This window comes from Myotis daubentonii, chromosome 2 (genome assembly GCF_963259705.1).
Source record: "Myotis daubentonii chromosome 2, mMyoDau2.1, whole genome shotgun sequence".
NCBI classification, from domain to species: Eukaryota; Metazoa; Chordata; class Mammalia; order Chiroptera; family Vespertilionidae; genus Myotis; species Myotis daubentonii.
This window is the reverse complement of record NC_081841.1, coordinates 198012872-198026796: the sequence shown is the minus strand read 5'-3', so window position 1 is coordinate 198026796 and position 13925 is coordinate 198012872. Positions and strand designations below refer to the sequence as shown.

At 41.4% G+C, this 13925-nt stretch overlaps 1 protein-coding gene across 1 annotated transcript in view; it reads left to right on the top strand.

The window, feature by feature from the left end:
• LOC132228623 (A disintegrin and metallopeptidase domain 3-like) overlaps positions 1 to 13925 on the top strand; it is a 117505-nt gene that overhangs the window by 36987 nt on the left and 66593 nt on the right. Inside the window, 1 exon segment of the mRNA XM_059685343.1 lies at positions 2409 to 2474. Within this exon segment, the coding sequence (XP_059541326.1) occupies positions 2409 to 2474 (66 nt within the window).

The following is a 13925-nucleotide window of genomic DNA, read 5'->3' as shown; positions in this document are numbered from 1 at the left end:
AAGGTTTTGAGAGAAAGGAAATATGGCTTCTCCCTCATTGCAACAACAATTTTTTTGAATATTGTAATTATAAAAAATATAAAGTAAAAGCTTCTGATTGGTGCCTAAAATATTTGTTTGGAATCTCACCTGCTTATTTACTTAGTCGGCATGCATTCTCTTATTTTCCTATTATCTGTATTTTTATGTGTCAACAAGAGGCCCGGTGCATGAAACTGTGCACTGGGGGGGGGGGGGGGGAGTGTCCCTCAGCCCAGCCTGCACACCTCTCGCAGTCCGGGACCCCTCAGGTGATGACTGTCTGCTGGCTTAGACCCAACAGTTGGAAATCCCACTCGCAGTCAGGAACCCCTCGCTCCTTACTGCCTGCCTGCTTGCTGATCCTTACCACTGCTGAGAAATTTGGATTCCTTCCTCTGTGGTCATACAACTGTCACACACCAGGCAGTCACTCAGAAATAAATTGGCATCAATCAACTTATGGAATTCTCCCTTCTCTCCATTCTACTGAGGCGCACTCCAGGAGTTGACTTCGGCATTCTCTTGGTCATTACTTTTTTTCCAAAACGTTACAAAGTTTATCCTATACTAATAAAAGACAAACATGCAAATTGACCATACTTTCACTATACCTTAAGCCATGCCCATTAGCCAATCAGAGCGACTATATGCAAAGTAACCCAACCAAGATGGCGGCCAGCAGCCATGGAGCTGGATCGAGCAGGAGGCTTGCTTGCTCCAGTGATGGAGGAAGGCAAGGTTCCCCACCTGTCGCAGCCCGGCTCTAAGCTCCACTGAAAGCAACAAAGTTTCAATTATAGAAAGTAAACAAACCCCAGATACCTACTTTCAGCCAGCAGTGGCCACGGAGCTGTAGTGAGCTGGAGTGGGTTGTCCCTGGTGATGGAGGAAGCCAAGCTTTCCTCACGCCTCCGCTAAAGGCAACAAACTTTCAATTATAGAAGGTAAATAAATCCCAGAATAAAAAAGAAAAAAGTAAAAAAGGAGAGGCTGGGAGCTTACATCGCCAGGGTGCTTGGCCAGCCTGAAAATGGCCCTCAGCCCCTCATTCAGACTGGCCAGGCACCCCAGTGGGGACCCCCCACCCTAAAGGGGGTGTGGCCAGCCTGAAAACAGCCATCATCCCCTCACCCAGGCTGGCCAAACCTCCATGGGGTGAGGGTCCCCACTGGGGTGGACATCCTCTGAGGGGTCCCACACTGCAAGAGGGCATAGGCCAGGCTGAGGGACCGCCCGAGTGCACAAATTTTTGTGCACTGGGCATCTAGTATGAACATAACATACAGAGATTCAGCCTCCTTTGTAGAAACAGGGAAGGAAGGGTGGTTAAGTAAGGCACAGGGAGCTGCAGCAAGCACCAGCTGTGGGGGGGGGGGGGGGGCAAAGGGGACAGGGAGAGGAGGTTGGCTCTGGGGCTGAGGCCCTAGAGACATTGCTCGGAAAGTAGGAATCTTCTCTGAGTGCCATATTCTGAAGCTGAACTTATTGGTCAAGCTGAGGCAGAGGTGAGTGGCCATATCAGCCATTTTTGGTGCTGTTTACCCTTTCCCACCCCAGCTCTTTTGTAAAACCTAGATCCCTGTATTTGAAAGGTCCCATCCAGAGCAGAGGCCCTGGAAGGGGGTGAGAGGAAGTGAGCAGGGCAAGTTTGAAAGCAGATATGCCTGTGTTCTGAGGATGGCTGGACACAGTGGTGAGAGGTAGCAGAGGAAGGGCTCTCATACATACCCTTCAGGCCACAGGTGAAGAAGGCCAGGGGAGTAGGGTAGGGATGGGGCAACATGGCCCCAGCCTCTTAGGTATCCATGTCTGTCCTCTGCGGTGTAAATGGAGGAAAGGGTTGCCTCTGAGGAGGGGCCAGGTCAGGCCAGGTGACCATCATGAGTTCTGGCTGAGGTGATGGTCCTCACCTTGAGATGCCATCTAACTGGTGATAGCAGAGGGCCCAGTGCCTCTTAACTTCTTGAAGAACATGTAGTCAATGAGGAATGTGGCTTCCAGCAGTACAGCCTTCACTCTCACATCCAGATCCAGCGGGAACTGCAGGCCAAAGTCATCTGCATCTGTGCGGGCTTCTTGGATCAGCCCGGCCCTCAGATCAGAGTCTGAGGGCCGGGAGGAGGGATGAAGAGGTCTGCATTTCAGCCGCTTTCCAGTCACTGCTCGCTAGTCACCGCTGCCACTGATTGATCAGCTCCAGCTCCCTCAGCTCCCTAGCCTGGCATTCGGTTGACCTTTGGTTGTTTTGGATGTTATGGATCCTGGGTTTTTATATATGAGGATATTTATTTATCTATATCTCTGTGTGAACATATATAATGCACATAGTTATAAACCATATAAGAATTTAAAAATGTTTTATTTATCTCATGTCCTCTGTTTCACAGACAAAATCGGATATTGCACTATTAACAAGAACTCTGAAAATACAAATCATTATGGAAAAAGCCTTGGTATGCATTATTGATACATTTCATCATATCTTTGTTTTGTGTTTAAATTCAAAAGGAATAAGAAACATCCTTTCTTTGTAGTGCAGATATAATGTAAAGTGTTCAAAATATGTATTTCAATACAGCAGGGCATAAATATATGTCAATTGCTGCCGGGAACCGGTCCATCCTTGCTGTTTCAAGGGACCTGGCATATATGGCATACTGTTCTTAATATGTTTGCTCCCCTTAGCGCTGTGTGTTTTAACCAAGGTCACCTCTCCGAGAAAGGTTGTTTCCCCAGGTAGGGATTTTTCCTTAAGTTAGGGAGGGAATAAAAATTCTTAACTCATTGCCAGGCTCCTAATTAATCACTTTAACTACAAACAATCATGCTTAAGCTACATAATCTTTACTCCCTGGAATGGAGATAAGAAACGCCCTAACCTTTGTAATAGAGATTGATAGGATTGAATCAACTGGTATAAATACAGATGTAACAAGACAGAAAGACTCAGAACTTAGGAGACAGAACTTAGAAGACAGAACCAAGAGAGACAGAACCTAGGCACAGAACCTACAAAGAACGTTCTCTAGAGACAAAAGAACTTCGCTGGAGAGAACATGGCAAAAGATCCTGGACTGAACTACAGAAATTGGCAAGAGAACCTGACTAGAACCTGGTGACTGAACCTGGCTGGAGAACCTGGACAGAACCTGGCAGGAGAACCTAGCGAGGGAACATGGCTACAGAACCTGGCTGGAGAACCTGGAGAACCTAGCAAGAGAACATGGGCACAGAACCTGGCTGGAGAACCTATTGAGGGAACATGGCTACAGAACCTGGCTGGAGAACCTGGAGAACCTAGCAAGAGAACATGGACACAGAACCTGGCTGGAGATCCTAAGCAGAACCTCTCTGGAGATCCAGACCAGAACTTGGCTGGAGATCCTGGCTGGAGATCCTGGCTAGGCTGCTGATCAACTGCACACTGTCTCCGTGTCCTTCATTCTTCGCTGACTCCGTCTACGCCTTTGGGAACCCCTGGACCTGCTGGGGTTGGACCCCGGCAAATTGCCTCTTCATTTTAATGCGCAGACCAGTAATTATGGTATTGATATCTAAATCAGTATGCAATTCCTGTAACAATGTGTAACTTTGTATGTGTGGGAGGCTTCTACTACACTATAATACATTGGATTATAACTAACAGCAGTTGTTTCCAATCCACCCCAAATTGTGGTGGTGGTGAAATTTTCTGTCTTAAAGTGATTTCCATTTTAAAACAAGTATTTCTTCTATTACTCAATTGGTGATTTCTGTTATTGAGTATTTTCTTTCATAAGATTATTTTATGCTTTTTTAATAAATACTTGTGATGCCTGGTGGAAGTTATATATATATATATATATATATATATATATATATATAAAATTATATATATATTTTTATATATAATTTTATTTATATATAAAGTTTTATATATAAATATATATAAAATTAATAATGGGAAGAATTATTCATTGTAATGTTCATGTAGTTATGGGAATTCTTAACAAAGCCATATAGATTGGAAGTTAAAAAGTTTAATTTGTCTGTTATCACTGATATTTTTACATCAGTCTCTCAATGACTGCCATAATGTTCTATTTTTTTTCTTTTTAGGTTCTTTATTGTTTGAAGTATTACATATGAATACCCCCCTCCCCATTTTCCTCTCCCCACTCATTCCCACCACCCTTCTGCAAATGCCCTCACCCCACCTACTGACTGCCCATGGATTATATTTATATGCATGCATACAAGTCCTTTGGTTAATCTCCCCCCACCCCCCACTTCTTGTCTCTTCCCTCAGAGGTTGGATGGTCTGTTTAATGCTTCTGTATCTCTGGATCTATTTTAGTTCATCAGTTTATTTTGTTCACTATATTCCACATATGCGTTAGATCTTGTTATATTTATCTTTCTCCTAGGGGCTTATTTAGCTTAGCATAATGCTCTCCAGGCCCATCCATGCTGTTGCAATGGTAGGAGTTCCTTCTTTATTACAGCAGCATAGTATTCTATTGTGTAGATGTACCACAGTTTTTAATCTACTCATCTGGTGATAGGCACTTAGGCTGTTCCCAAATCTTAGCTATTGTAAGTTGTGCTGCTATGAACATAGGGGTGCATATGTCCTTTCTGATTGGTGTTTCTCCTATCTTGGGATTATATTCCTATATGTGGGAATACTGGGTCAAATGAGAGATATATTTTTAATTTTTTGAGGAAACTCCATACTGTTTTCCACCATGGCTACACCAATTTACATACCCACCAGCAGTGCACAAGTGTTCTTGATTCTCCACATCCTACCCAGGAATTGTCGTTTGTTGATTTGTTGATGATAGTTATTCGGACAGCTGTGAGATGGTCATTCGGACAGCAGTGAGGTTGTCCTTTTGATTTACATCTCTAGGATGATTATTGACTTTGAGCATCTATACTAATAAAAGGGTAATATGCTAATTAGACCAGATATCTTCCAGATGACCTGCCAGATGTCCTTCCTGACAAAGCCAGGCCAGGTGAAGCTGCCCGCCTACAGTCCCAGGTGCCAGCAGCTCTAGCTGCGGCCCGGGTGAAGCCGAAGCTGCCCGCCTGAGGTCCCAGGTGCCAGCGGCTGTGGCTGTGGTCGGGAAAAGGAGAAGCCGCCCATCTGCCCGCGGTCCCAGGTGCCAGAGGCTGTGGCCAGCCCAGGCAAATCTGGCCCGGGTCCCCGGTGCCTTGGGCCGGCCAAAGGGAGGGAAGCCCGGGTCCCGGGTGCTTGAGGCCGTCTGGATGAGGGAATCCTGGGTCATGGGTGTGGGGTGATCAGGCCAGCAGGGAAGCAGTTAGGTGCAATCAGGCAGGCAGGCATGTGAGCAGTTAAGGAGCCATCAGTCCTGGATTGTGAGAGGGAAGTCTGACTGCCTGTTTAGGCCCGATCCCAGGACATATCCCGAGGGGTTCTGGATTGGAGAGGGTGCAGGCCGGGCTGAGCCCACCCCACACTGTGTACGAATTTTGTGCAATGGGCCACTAGTGTTTTCATATGTCTCTTGGCTTTCTATGTCCTCTTTTGTAAGGGGTCTCTTTAGGTCCTTTGCCCATTTTTGGATGGATTGTTTATCTTCCTTTTGTTAAGTTGTATGAATTCTGGAGGGACGCACATGGATCGGTGAGGGAGGAGCGGGACACCCGCCTAGCCAGCCAGATCAGCCGAATCAACCCTGGCGATCAATGGGGTGACAGATGTCGCAGCCAGATCGCTCTCACATCCAAGTTGTATGAATTCTTATAAATTTTGGAGAGAGATTAAACCCTTATCAAATATAACATTGACAAATATGATCTCCCATGAAGTGGGCTTTCTTGTTGTTTTGTTGATGGTTTGTTTTGATGTACAGAAGCTTTTTGTTTTAATGTAGTCCCATTTGTTTATTTTCTCCATAGTTTCCATTGTCCTAGGAGCTGTATCAGTAAAAATATTTCTACAACATATGTCTGCTATTTTGCTGCCTATGGATTCTTCTAAGATTTTTATGGTTTCTTGTCTCACATTTAAGTCCTTTATACATTTTGAGTTTATTTTTGTGAATGGTGTTAGTGGTAATCTAGTTTCATTTTTTTGCATGTATCTGTCCAATTTTCTCACACCATTTATTGAAGAGACTGTATTGTCTCCATCATATGCTCTTGTGTCCTTTGTCAAATATTAATTGAGCATAATGGCTTGGGTCAATCTCTGAGTTGTCTGTTCTGTTCCATTTGTCTATATGCCTGTTCTTGTGCCAATACCAGGCAGTTTTGAGAACTGTGGCTTTTTAATATAACATGATATCTGGAATTGTGATCCCTCCAACTTTGTTCTTCTTTCTCAGGATAGCTGCAGCTATTTGGGGACTTTTTATATTCCATATAATTTTTTTTTTTGGAGCATTTGTTCTAGATCTGTGAAGTATGTCATTGGTACTTTAATGGGGATTGAATTGAATCTATGGACATTTTAATGATGTTGATTGTACTGATTCATGAGTATGGTATATTCTTCCATTTGTCTATGTCTTCTTCTATCTTTTTTTTCAGTGTCTTATAGTTTTCAGAGTACAGATCTTTTACCTGTTTAGCTAAGTTTATTACTAGGTACCTTAATTTTTTTTTTTGTAATGATAAATGAGGTTGTGTTTGTAGTTTCTCTTTCTGTGCTTCATTGTTAGTGTATAAAAAAGCAATAGATTTCTGAGTGTTAATTTTATATCCTGCTACATTGCCAAATTCATTTATTAAGTCTAATAGTTATTTATGGTATTTTGTGGTTTTCTATGTACAATATCATGTCATCTGCAAATAATGATAATTTTACTTATTCTTTTCTAATTTTGATGCCTTTTATTCCTTCTTTTTTTAAAAATATATATCTTTATTGACTTCATAGAGGAAAGGAAAGGGAGAGAGAGATAGAACATCAATGATGGGAATCATTGATGGGCTACCTCCTGCACTCCCCCTACTGGGAATCAAGCTTACAACCCAGGCATGTGTCCTTGACCAGAATCAAACCCAGGATCCTTCAGCCTATAGACCAACACTCTATCCACTGAGCCAAACCTACTAGGGCTATTCCTTCTTGTCTGATTGCTATGGCTAGCACTTCCAGTACTATATTGAACAGAAGTGGCAAAAGTGGACATCACTGTCTTGTTCCTGTTCTTAGGGGAAATTGTTTTAGTTTTTGCCCATTGAGTGTGGTGTTGGCCATAGGTTTGTCATGTAAGGCTTTTATTATGTTGAGGTATGATTCCTCTATTCCCACTTTTCTGAGAGTTTTATTAAGAAAGGGTGTTGGATTTTTGTCAAATGTTTTTCTACATCAGTTGATATGATTATGTGATTTTTGTCTTCAATTTGTTTATGTGATGTATCACCTTTATTGATTTTCAGATATTGTAACAGCCTTTCATCACCAGAATAAATCTCACTTGGTCGTGGTGTATAATTTTTCTAATGTAATGCTGGATACAATTTGCTAAAATTTTGTTGAGGATGTTAGCAGCTATGTTCATTGGAGATATTATCCTATAATTCTCTTTATTTGTAGTGTCTTTATCTGATTTTGGGATTAGGGTAATGCTGGCTTCATAAAAAGAGCTTGGAAGTGTTTCTTCCTCTTGAATTTTTTTGGAATAGTCTGAGGAGGATAGGTTTTAGTTCTTCTTTGAATGTTTGGTAAAACTCTCCTGTGAAGCCATCCAGACTAGGGCTTTTGTTTGCTGGAAGTTTTTTTTTTTTATGACTGCTTCAATTTCTTCAGTAGTTATGTGCCTATTTAGGTGTTTTGATGTTTCCTGATTGAGTTTTGAAATATTGTATTTTTCTAGAAATATGTCCATTTTGTATAGGTTGTCCATTTTGTTGGTGTAGAGTTGTTTGTAGAATTTTTTTACAATCCTTTGTGTGTCTGTGGGGTCAGTTGTTACTTCACCTCTTTCATTTCTGATTTTGTTAATTTGGGTCCTCTCTCTTTGGTTCTTGGTGAGCCTGGATATAGGTTCATCAATCTTGTTTATCCTTTCAAAGAACCAGCCCTTGGTTTCATTGATCTTTTGTAGTTTTGTTTTGTTTGGTCTCTATGTCATTTATTTCTGCTCTAATCTTTATTATTTCCTTCCTTCTGCTGGGCCTGTTGCTCTCTTTCTAATACTTTAAGTTGCAGGGTTAGATAATTTATTACCAGTTTTACTTGTTTTTTAAGGTAGGCCTGTAGAGCTATGAACTGCCTACTCAAGGCTGCTTTCACTTGTCCCATAGATTTTGGATTGTTGTGTTTTCATTGTCATTTGTTTCTGGAATGCTTTTATTTCTTCTTTGATTTCTTTGGTAACCCAGTCATTAATTAATAGCATGCTATTTAGCCTCCATGTGCTTGATTTTTTAAAATTGTGTTTATTTTAGTTGATTTCTAATTTTATGCCATTGTGTTCTCAGAAGATGCTTGTTATGATTGCTACCTTCTTGAATTTGAAGAGAATTAGCCTGTGTCCCAATATTTGGTCTATCTTTGAAAATGTCCCATATGCATCTGAGAAGAATGTGTAATCTGTTGCTTAGGGATGAAATGTTCTGAAAATGTCAATTAATTCCATCTGATGTAGTGAGTCATATAACATTGTTGTTTCTTTGATGACTACTTGTTTAGGGATTTATCCAGTGGTGTCAATGGGGTATTAAAGTCCCCTACTATGATTGTATTGCTGTTGGTCTCTCCCTTGACATCTTCCAGAAGCTTTTTTTAATGTATTTGTGTGCTTCTGTGTTGTATGCATATACAGTGGGGCCTTGACTCACGAGTGTCCAGACTACCGAGTTTTTTGAGATACCAGCTGTCTCTCAACTGATTTTTTGCATTGAGTTGTTAGAGTAATTTACGTTAACGAGTTCCTTAATGAGCTGCTTAACGAGCTCGGTCTCAGAACGAACTAAACTCGTAAGTCAAGGCCCCACTGTATGTTTACCAGTTATATCCTCATGTTGAATTGCTACCTGTAGTATTATGAAGTGGCCCTCCTTTTCTCTTCATGGCCTTCTTATGGTCTATCTCGTGGGGCCTAGTCTATTTTGTCACATATAAGTATTGCTACCTCTATTTCTTCTCATTTTCATTTGCCTGAAAAATGTTTTTCCCATTCCTTCACTATCAGTCTGTGTGAGTCCTTTGTTGTGAAGTCGGTCTCTTGTATACAGTGGATATATGGGTCATGTTTTCTTATCTGCTCAGCTACCCTATGTCTTTTTTTTTTTTTTTTTGAGCATTTAGTTCATTTAAATTTAAGGTTATTATTGATAGGTACTTGTTTATAGCCATTTTTATTCTTTATTCTTGTGTTCCTTCTTCCCTATTTATTTCTTCTTTTTAGAGAAGTCCCTTTAGCATTTCTTGCATTGCTGGCTTTGTGTTAATAAGCTCCTTTAGTCTTTCTTTTTGTCTCTGAAGCTCCTGATTAGACCTTCAATTTTGAATGATAGTCTTGCTGGGTATAGTATTCTTGGATTCAGTCCCTTGCTTGCATTACATTATATATTTCATTCCATTCCCTTCTGGCCTGATCTGTTTTTGTTGAGAAATCAGTTGATTGTCTAATGGAAGACCCATGTAGGTATCTTTCTGTCTTTCTCTGGCAGCCTTTAAGTTTCTTACTTTGTTTTTGATGTTGCCAATTTAATTATGATGTGTCTTGGTGTGGGTCTTCTTGAGTTCATCTTGTTTGGGACTCTGTGTGATTCTTGGACTTGTGTGGCCTTTTTCTTCCCAACATCAGGGACATTTTCTGTCATTATTTCTTCAAACAGGTTTTCTATTCCTTGCTCACTTTCCTTACATTCTGAAACCCCTATTATGCTAATGTTGTTTTATTTTGTGTTGTCCCAGAGCTCCCTGAGGAGCTTCTCCTGCTTTTTAAGGTTTTTTTTTCTTTTTTTTCCTGTTGCTACTCTACTTGGGTGTTTTTATCTACCTTGTCTTCTAACTTGCAGATGCGTTCCTCAGCTTCTTCTAGTCTATTGTTGAAGCCTTCCATTGTGTTCTTTATTGGAGCTATGTCATTCTTCATTTTCTCTTGATTCCTTTTCATGTTGGTGACATTCTTATTCATCTCCTTATAAATTCCATTGAATTATGTGTATTTGTCACCCAGATGTTTGAGCATCCTTATTACCATTACTCTGAATTATTTCTCTGACAAGTTACTTGCCTCCATTTCATATCATTCCTCTTCTGGTGATTCCTATTTTTCTTACTTTTGGGAATTGTATTTTTGCCTCCCTATTTTTTGCTGTAATGTTTAATTGTTTCTATGTCTTAGGTCCAACTGCTTTGCTACTCAGCTTCTTTTGTGGGTGGTGCTATGTAGTTGGTGATTTTGGGGACTCAGTGGTGCAGTCTCTCAGATCTCCTGAGCTTTGTGATGTAGTGGATCCCCCTACTTGAGCTATTTGTGTTCTCTTGATGTGGTTGGGTCTTGAATGTTAGTTTCTCATTTGTGCATAAAGTCTCATCACGAATTGTCTGGCAATGTGACTCATCCCTGTCCTTGTTATACAAGTTGTTGTAGATGTGATAATGACTCCAGCTCTTATGAAAAGGGTTGCCTGATGTCTCGCTGGTATGTGCTCACTGTGATATCCTGGAGTCCACAGCCTGGGATGAAAGGGTCTTGGGGCCTGAACCTCAGGTACTGTGACTTTGGCCAATGTTCTGTGAGTCTTGCTGGGGTATCGTCGCTCTCCACTCACTACAAGTGTCCTGGATCCTGTGACGGTGGGAGGCAGCTATAGTCTGCGGTTTTGGCAGTGCGACTCTGACCAGAGTGATTTCCCTCTGTTAATCACGAGGGTGTCCAGAAGCCAGAAGCTGGGGAAGTGGGAATCTCAGAGTCTGTGGCTGAAACAGCATGACCTTGTCCAGGGAGTCGAGTCCTCAGTAACTCACCAAGTTGTCCAGAAGCAGGCAGCAAGAGGGGGAAGTCGCAGATCCTGTTGAGGGAGCCATGCGCCCTTGGTTGGAGAGGCACGTGCCCAGTGGCAGCTCACAGAGGGGCCCAGGAGCTGTCTGCCGGGGCTGTGGGCTCATGGATCACATGCTGGAGCAGCGCTATTGTGGCGTCCTGATGCCAGCTGCCAGGGAGGGTAGAGTCAGAGTTTCTTTTTCAGGAAGTGCCTTTTGGGAGCATTTAGATTTTTATTGCTGTTCTTACATGGGAATGATACTATATGGCCCAAAACTAGGACCATAAGCATTCAAATTATCCTATACCACAACCACCCCCATGAAGTTGTTAAAATTAAATCTAGAAAGTTTACTTTCCTCTCTCGAGTTACTATATGCCTTCTTATTGTTCCAATAACAACAGAAGGCATTTTCAATGCAAATATCATCATACAAAGAAAACCTCCAAAGATATTTTTAATAATATTCCCCTTTTGTGTTCAATTTCTCTGTCTTAAATTTTAAAGTATGACTCCATAAACAGTATATTGATAGGTATTTTTTTCTATTCTATCAGATAATTCTTGTCTTTTCGTCAGAAGTTTTAGTTGGTTTATGTTTATCAAAAGTTCCAATTAGTGTTCTATTTGTTCCATCAATTATTTGCTACTTTTTTTCAACATTGCTATACTAGGATCAGTGGGTTATTTTAGCATTTGTTAGCTCATATGTTCTTTTTTTCTGCTATATCCCTCATTCCAGTGGTTTCTCTAAAGGTTCTAAATAAAATTCCTTACTTATTATGATCTAGAATTAATGTTATATCCTCCATATATGATGCAACAGCTCATAACAGTAACATTTCATTAAAAATCTTTGTGATGCTATACTATGTTTTATTCCTCCATGTGCTATGTACCCCAAAATAAAGTTTTTAAATTAAAATTTCAATTTTTGCATAAAGAACTTATGGAAAGTTGAAAAGGAGTTCAGTTTTTATCATTTCCAAAGCTCTTTATATATATGTATATTTTTTGTAGATCTATGCTTCTAATATTTCTATTTAGCGTGTTGCATTCTCTTCATCTTTTGTTCATCTAAGTTAGCTTTATTTCATCTGTACTTTTAAATATTTTAACAAATTATTTGAAAGTATTTTGAAACTTTCAAAGAAGTTTTAAGAATTCGAATGATACAAAGAACACAACTATATTCTCTTTACCTAGATTTATAAATATTGTATCTTATTATTACTTGTGCTTTCTTCATTTGAAAGTTAGTTGTAAATTGTATCATGGAGCTTTTCTTTTCTAGTGTGAATTTATGTAGAAGAAGATTATTAGCTTATATAACCACAATCAAGTTATCCATCTAAGGAAAAATAAAATTGTCAAAATAACTTTTATCAAGTCTAATATAACTTTACTGCATTGTGGTGGATAATATAATATATGTGCTACTATGTTTTATATCCTAAGAACTATTTTTTGTCCTAATATGAGTCAAGAGATATAAACCTTTCATGTATATTTGAAAAATATACATATTCCATTGGTGAATATAAGATTTTATATATGTATATTATTTCAAACTTTGCTTGAGTTTTCCAATTACAGTTAACTGCTGGGGCTTACCAGCAGACACTGAGCGAAGGATGAATGATTACTCTGACACATGTTTCTGTGAAAGAGAGGGCTAATGGACTGCTTGGCTATAGGAACCAAACAGCCACATTCGCCTGTCTCCTCAGGCTTTTATTGTAACAACAGCTTGAACTAAAATCAACTATTAGATACTCTCAGTAGGGTAAGCATCCTTGACAAGACATATGCATAGTATCCTCTAAGCAAGGACGTTTTCAAGTCTAAATATAAAGATTCCAATAAAACACCCGGGGGCTCAGACTTGTTTGGAAAAGCCAAGGCAGGGTCTGCTGCCTTCGGCAAGGGCCCCTAGAAGCCTTTGACCTTTTGGAGATTCCTCTTTACACACTTTCCAAACAAGTTCTGTGCTTCCCCACAGTTAACCTACAGTTTAACCTATTTTTCCCATGTTCTGTGCTCTGCTGCCTGCTGCCGACACCCACCATGTTCTGTGTGTGGCCCCTGGTGGTCAGTGCATGTCATAACGACCGGTTGTTTGGTTGTTTGGTTGTTCCGCTGTTCGGTCTATTTACATATTAGGGTTTTATATATATAGATTATGGACTGTATTTCTGCTGGTGTACAACATAGTGATTAGTCATTTATGTAACTTGCTAAGCAATCCCCTCAATAAATCTATTATCCATGTGAACCATACATAATTATTACAAGACTAGGGCCCCAGTGCATGAATTCGTGCACCTTGAAAGGAACTGTGAGCCGTGAGGGTGTGGTGGGCACAGGGACATCCTCCGTGCCCCTGCCCAACCCCTCCTGCCATGGCCTCTGGTCCCTTGCCTGCCTGCAGCCCCCTCCAGCTGCCACCACTTGCATGCACTGATGGTGCAGGCCTGCTTGCACCTGCTGACCGCACGGAGTGATTGGGGCCAATGCTGTCAGGAGGCGTGAATGGTGGCTGCTGCCCCAATTGCCCATTAAGAGCAGGGAGAGGTGGAGAAGTCCTCCTTGGGGCCAGCAGCTGCCACTCACAACCGCTGATGGTGCCGAGTGATTGGGACCAGCACTGGGCACCAGCAGTGGGTACAAGCGGTGGCTCCGGTACCAGCTGTGGGTGTGAGCATGGCCAGCACCAGCAGTGTTGTGTGAGTGACGGCTCTGGCGCCAGCAGCGTGTGTTAGTGAGGCTGGTGCGGGCATGAGTGCCAAGTGGGACTGCAGCATGCGGGAGCAACGAATTTTCAGTAACCACCTGAGGCTTGCCCCAATGACAGTGACCGGCGCCCTGCCGTGGTCTGCTGTCCCAGCTCACCTGCTCCACCATCCCACTGTGGCCAATGCCCACCATGTTCCGTGCTCTGCTGC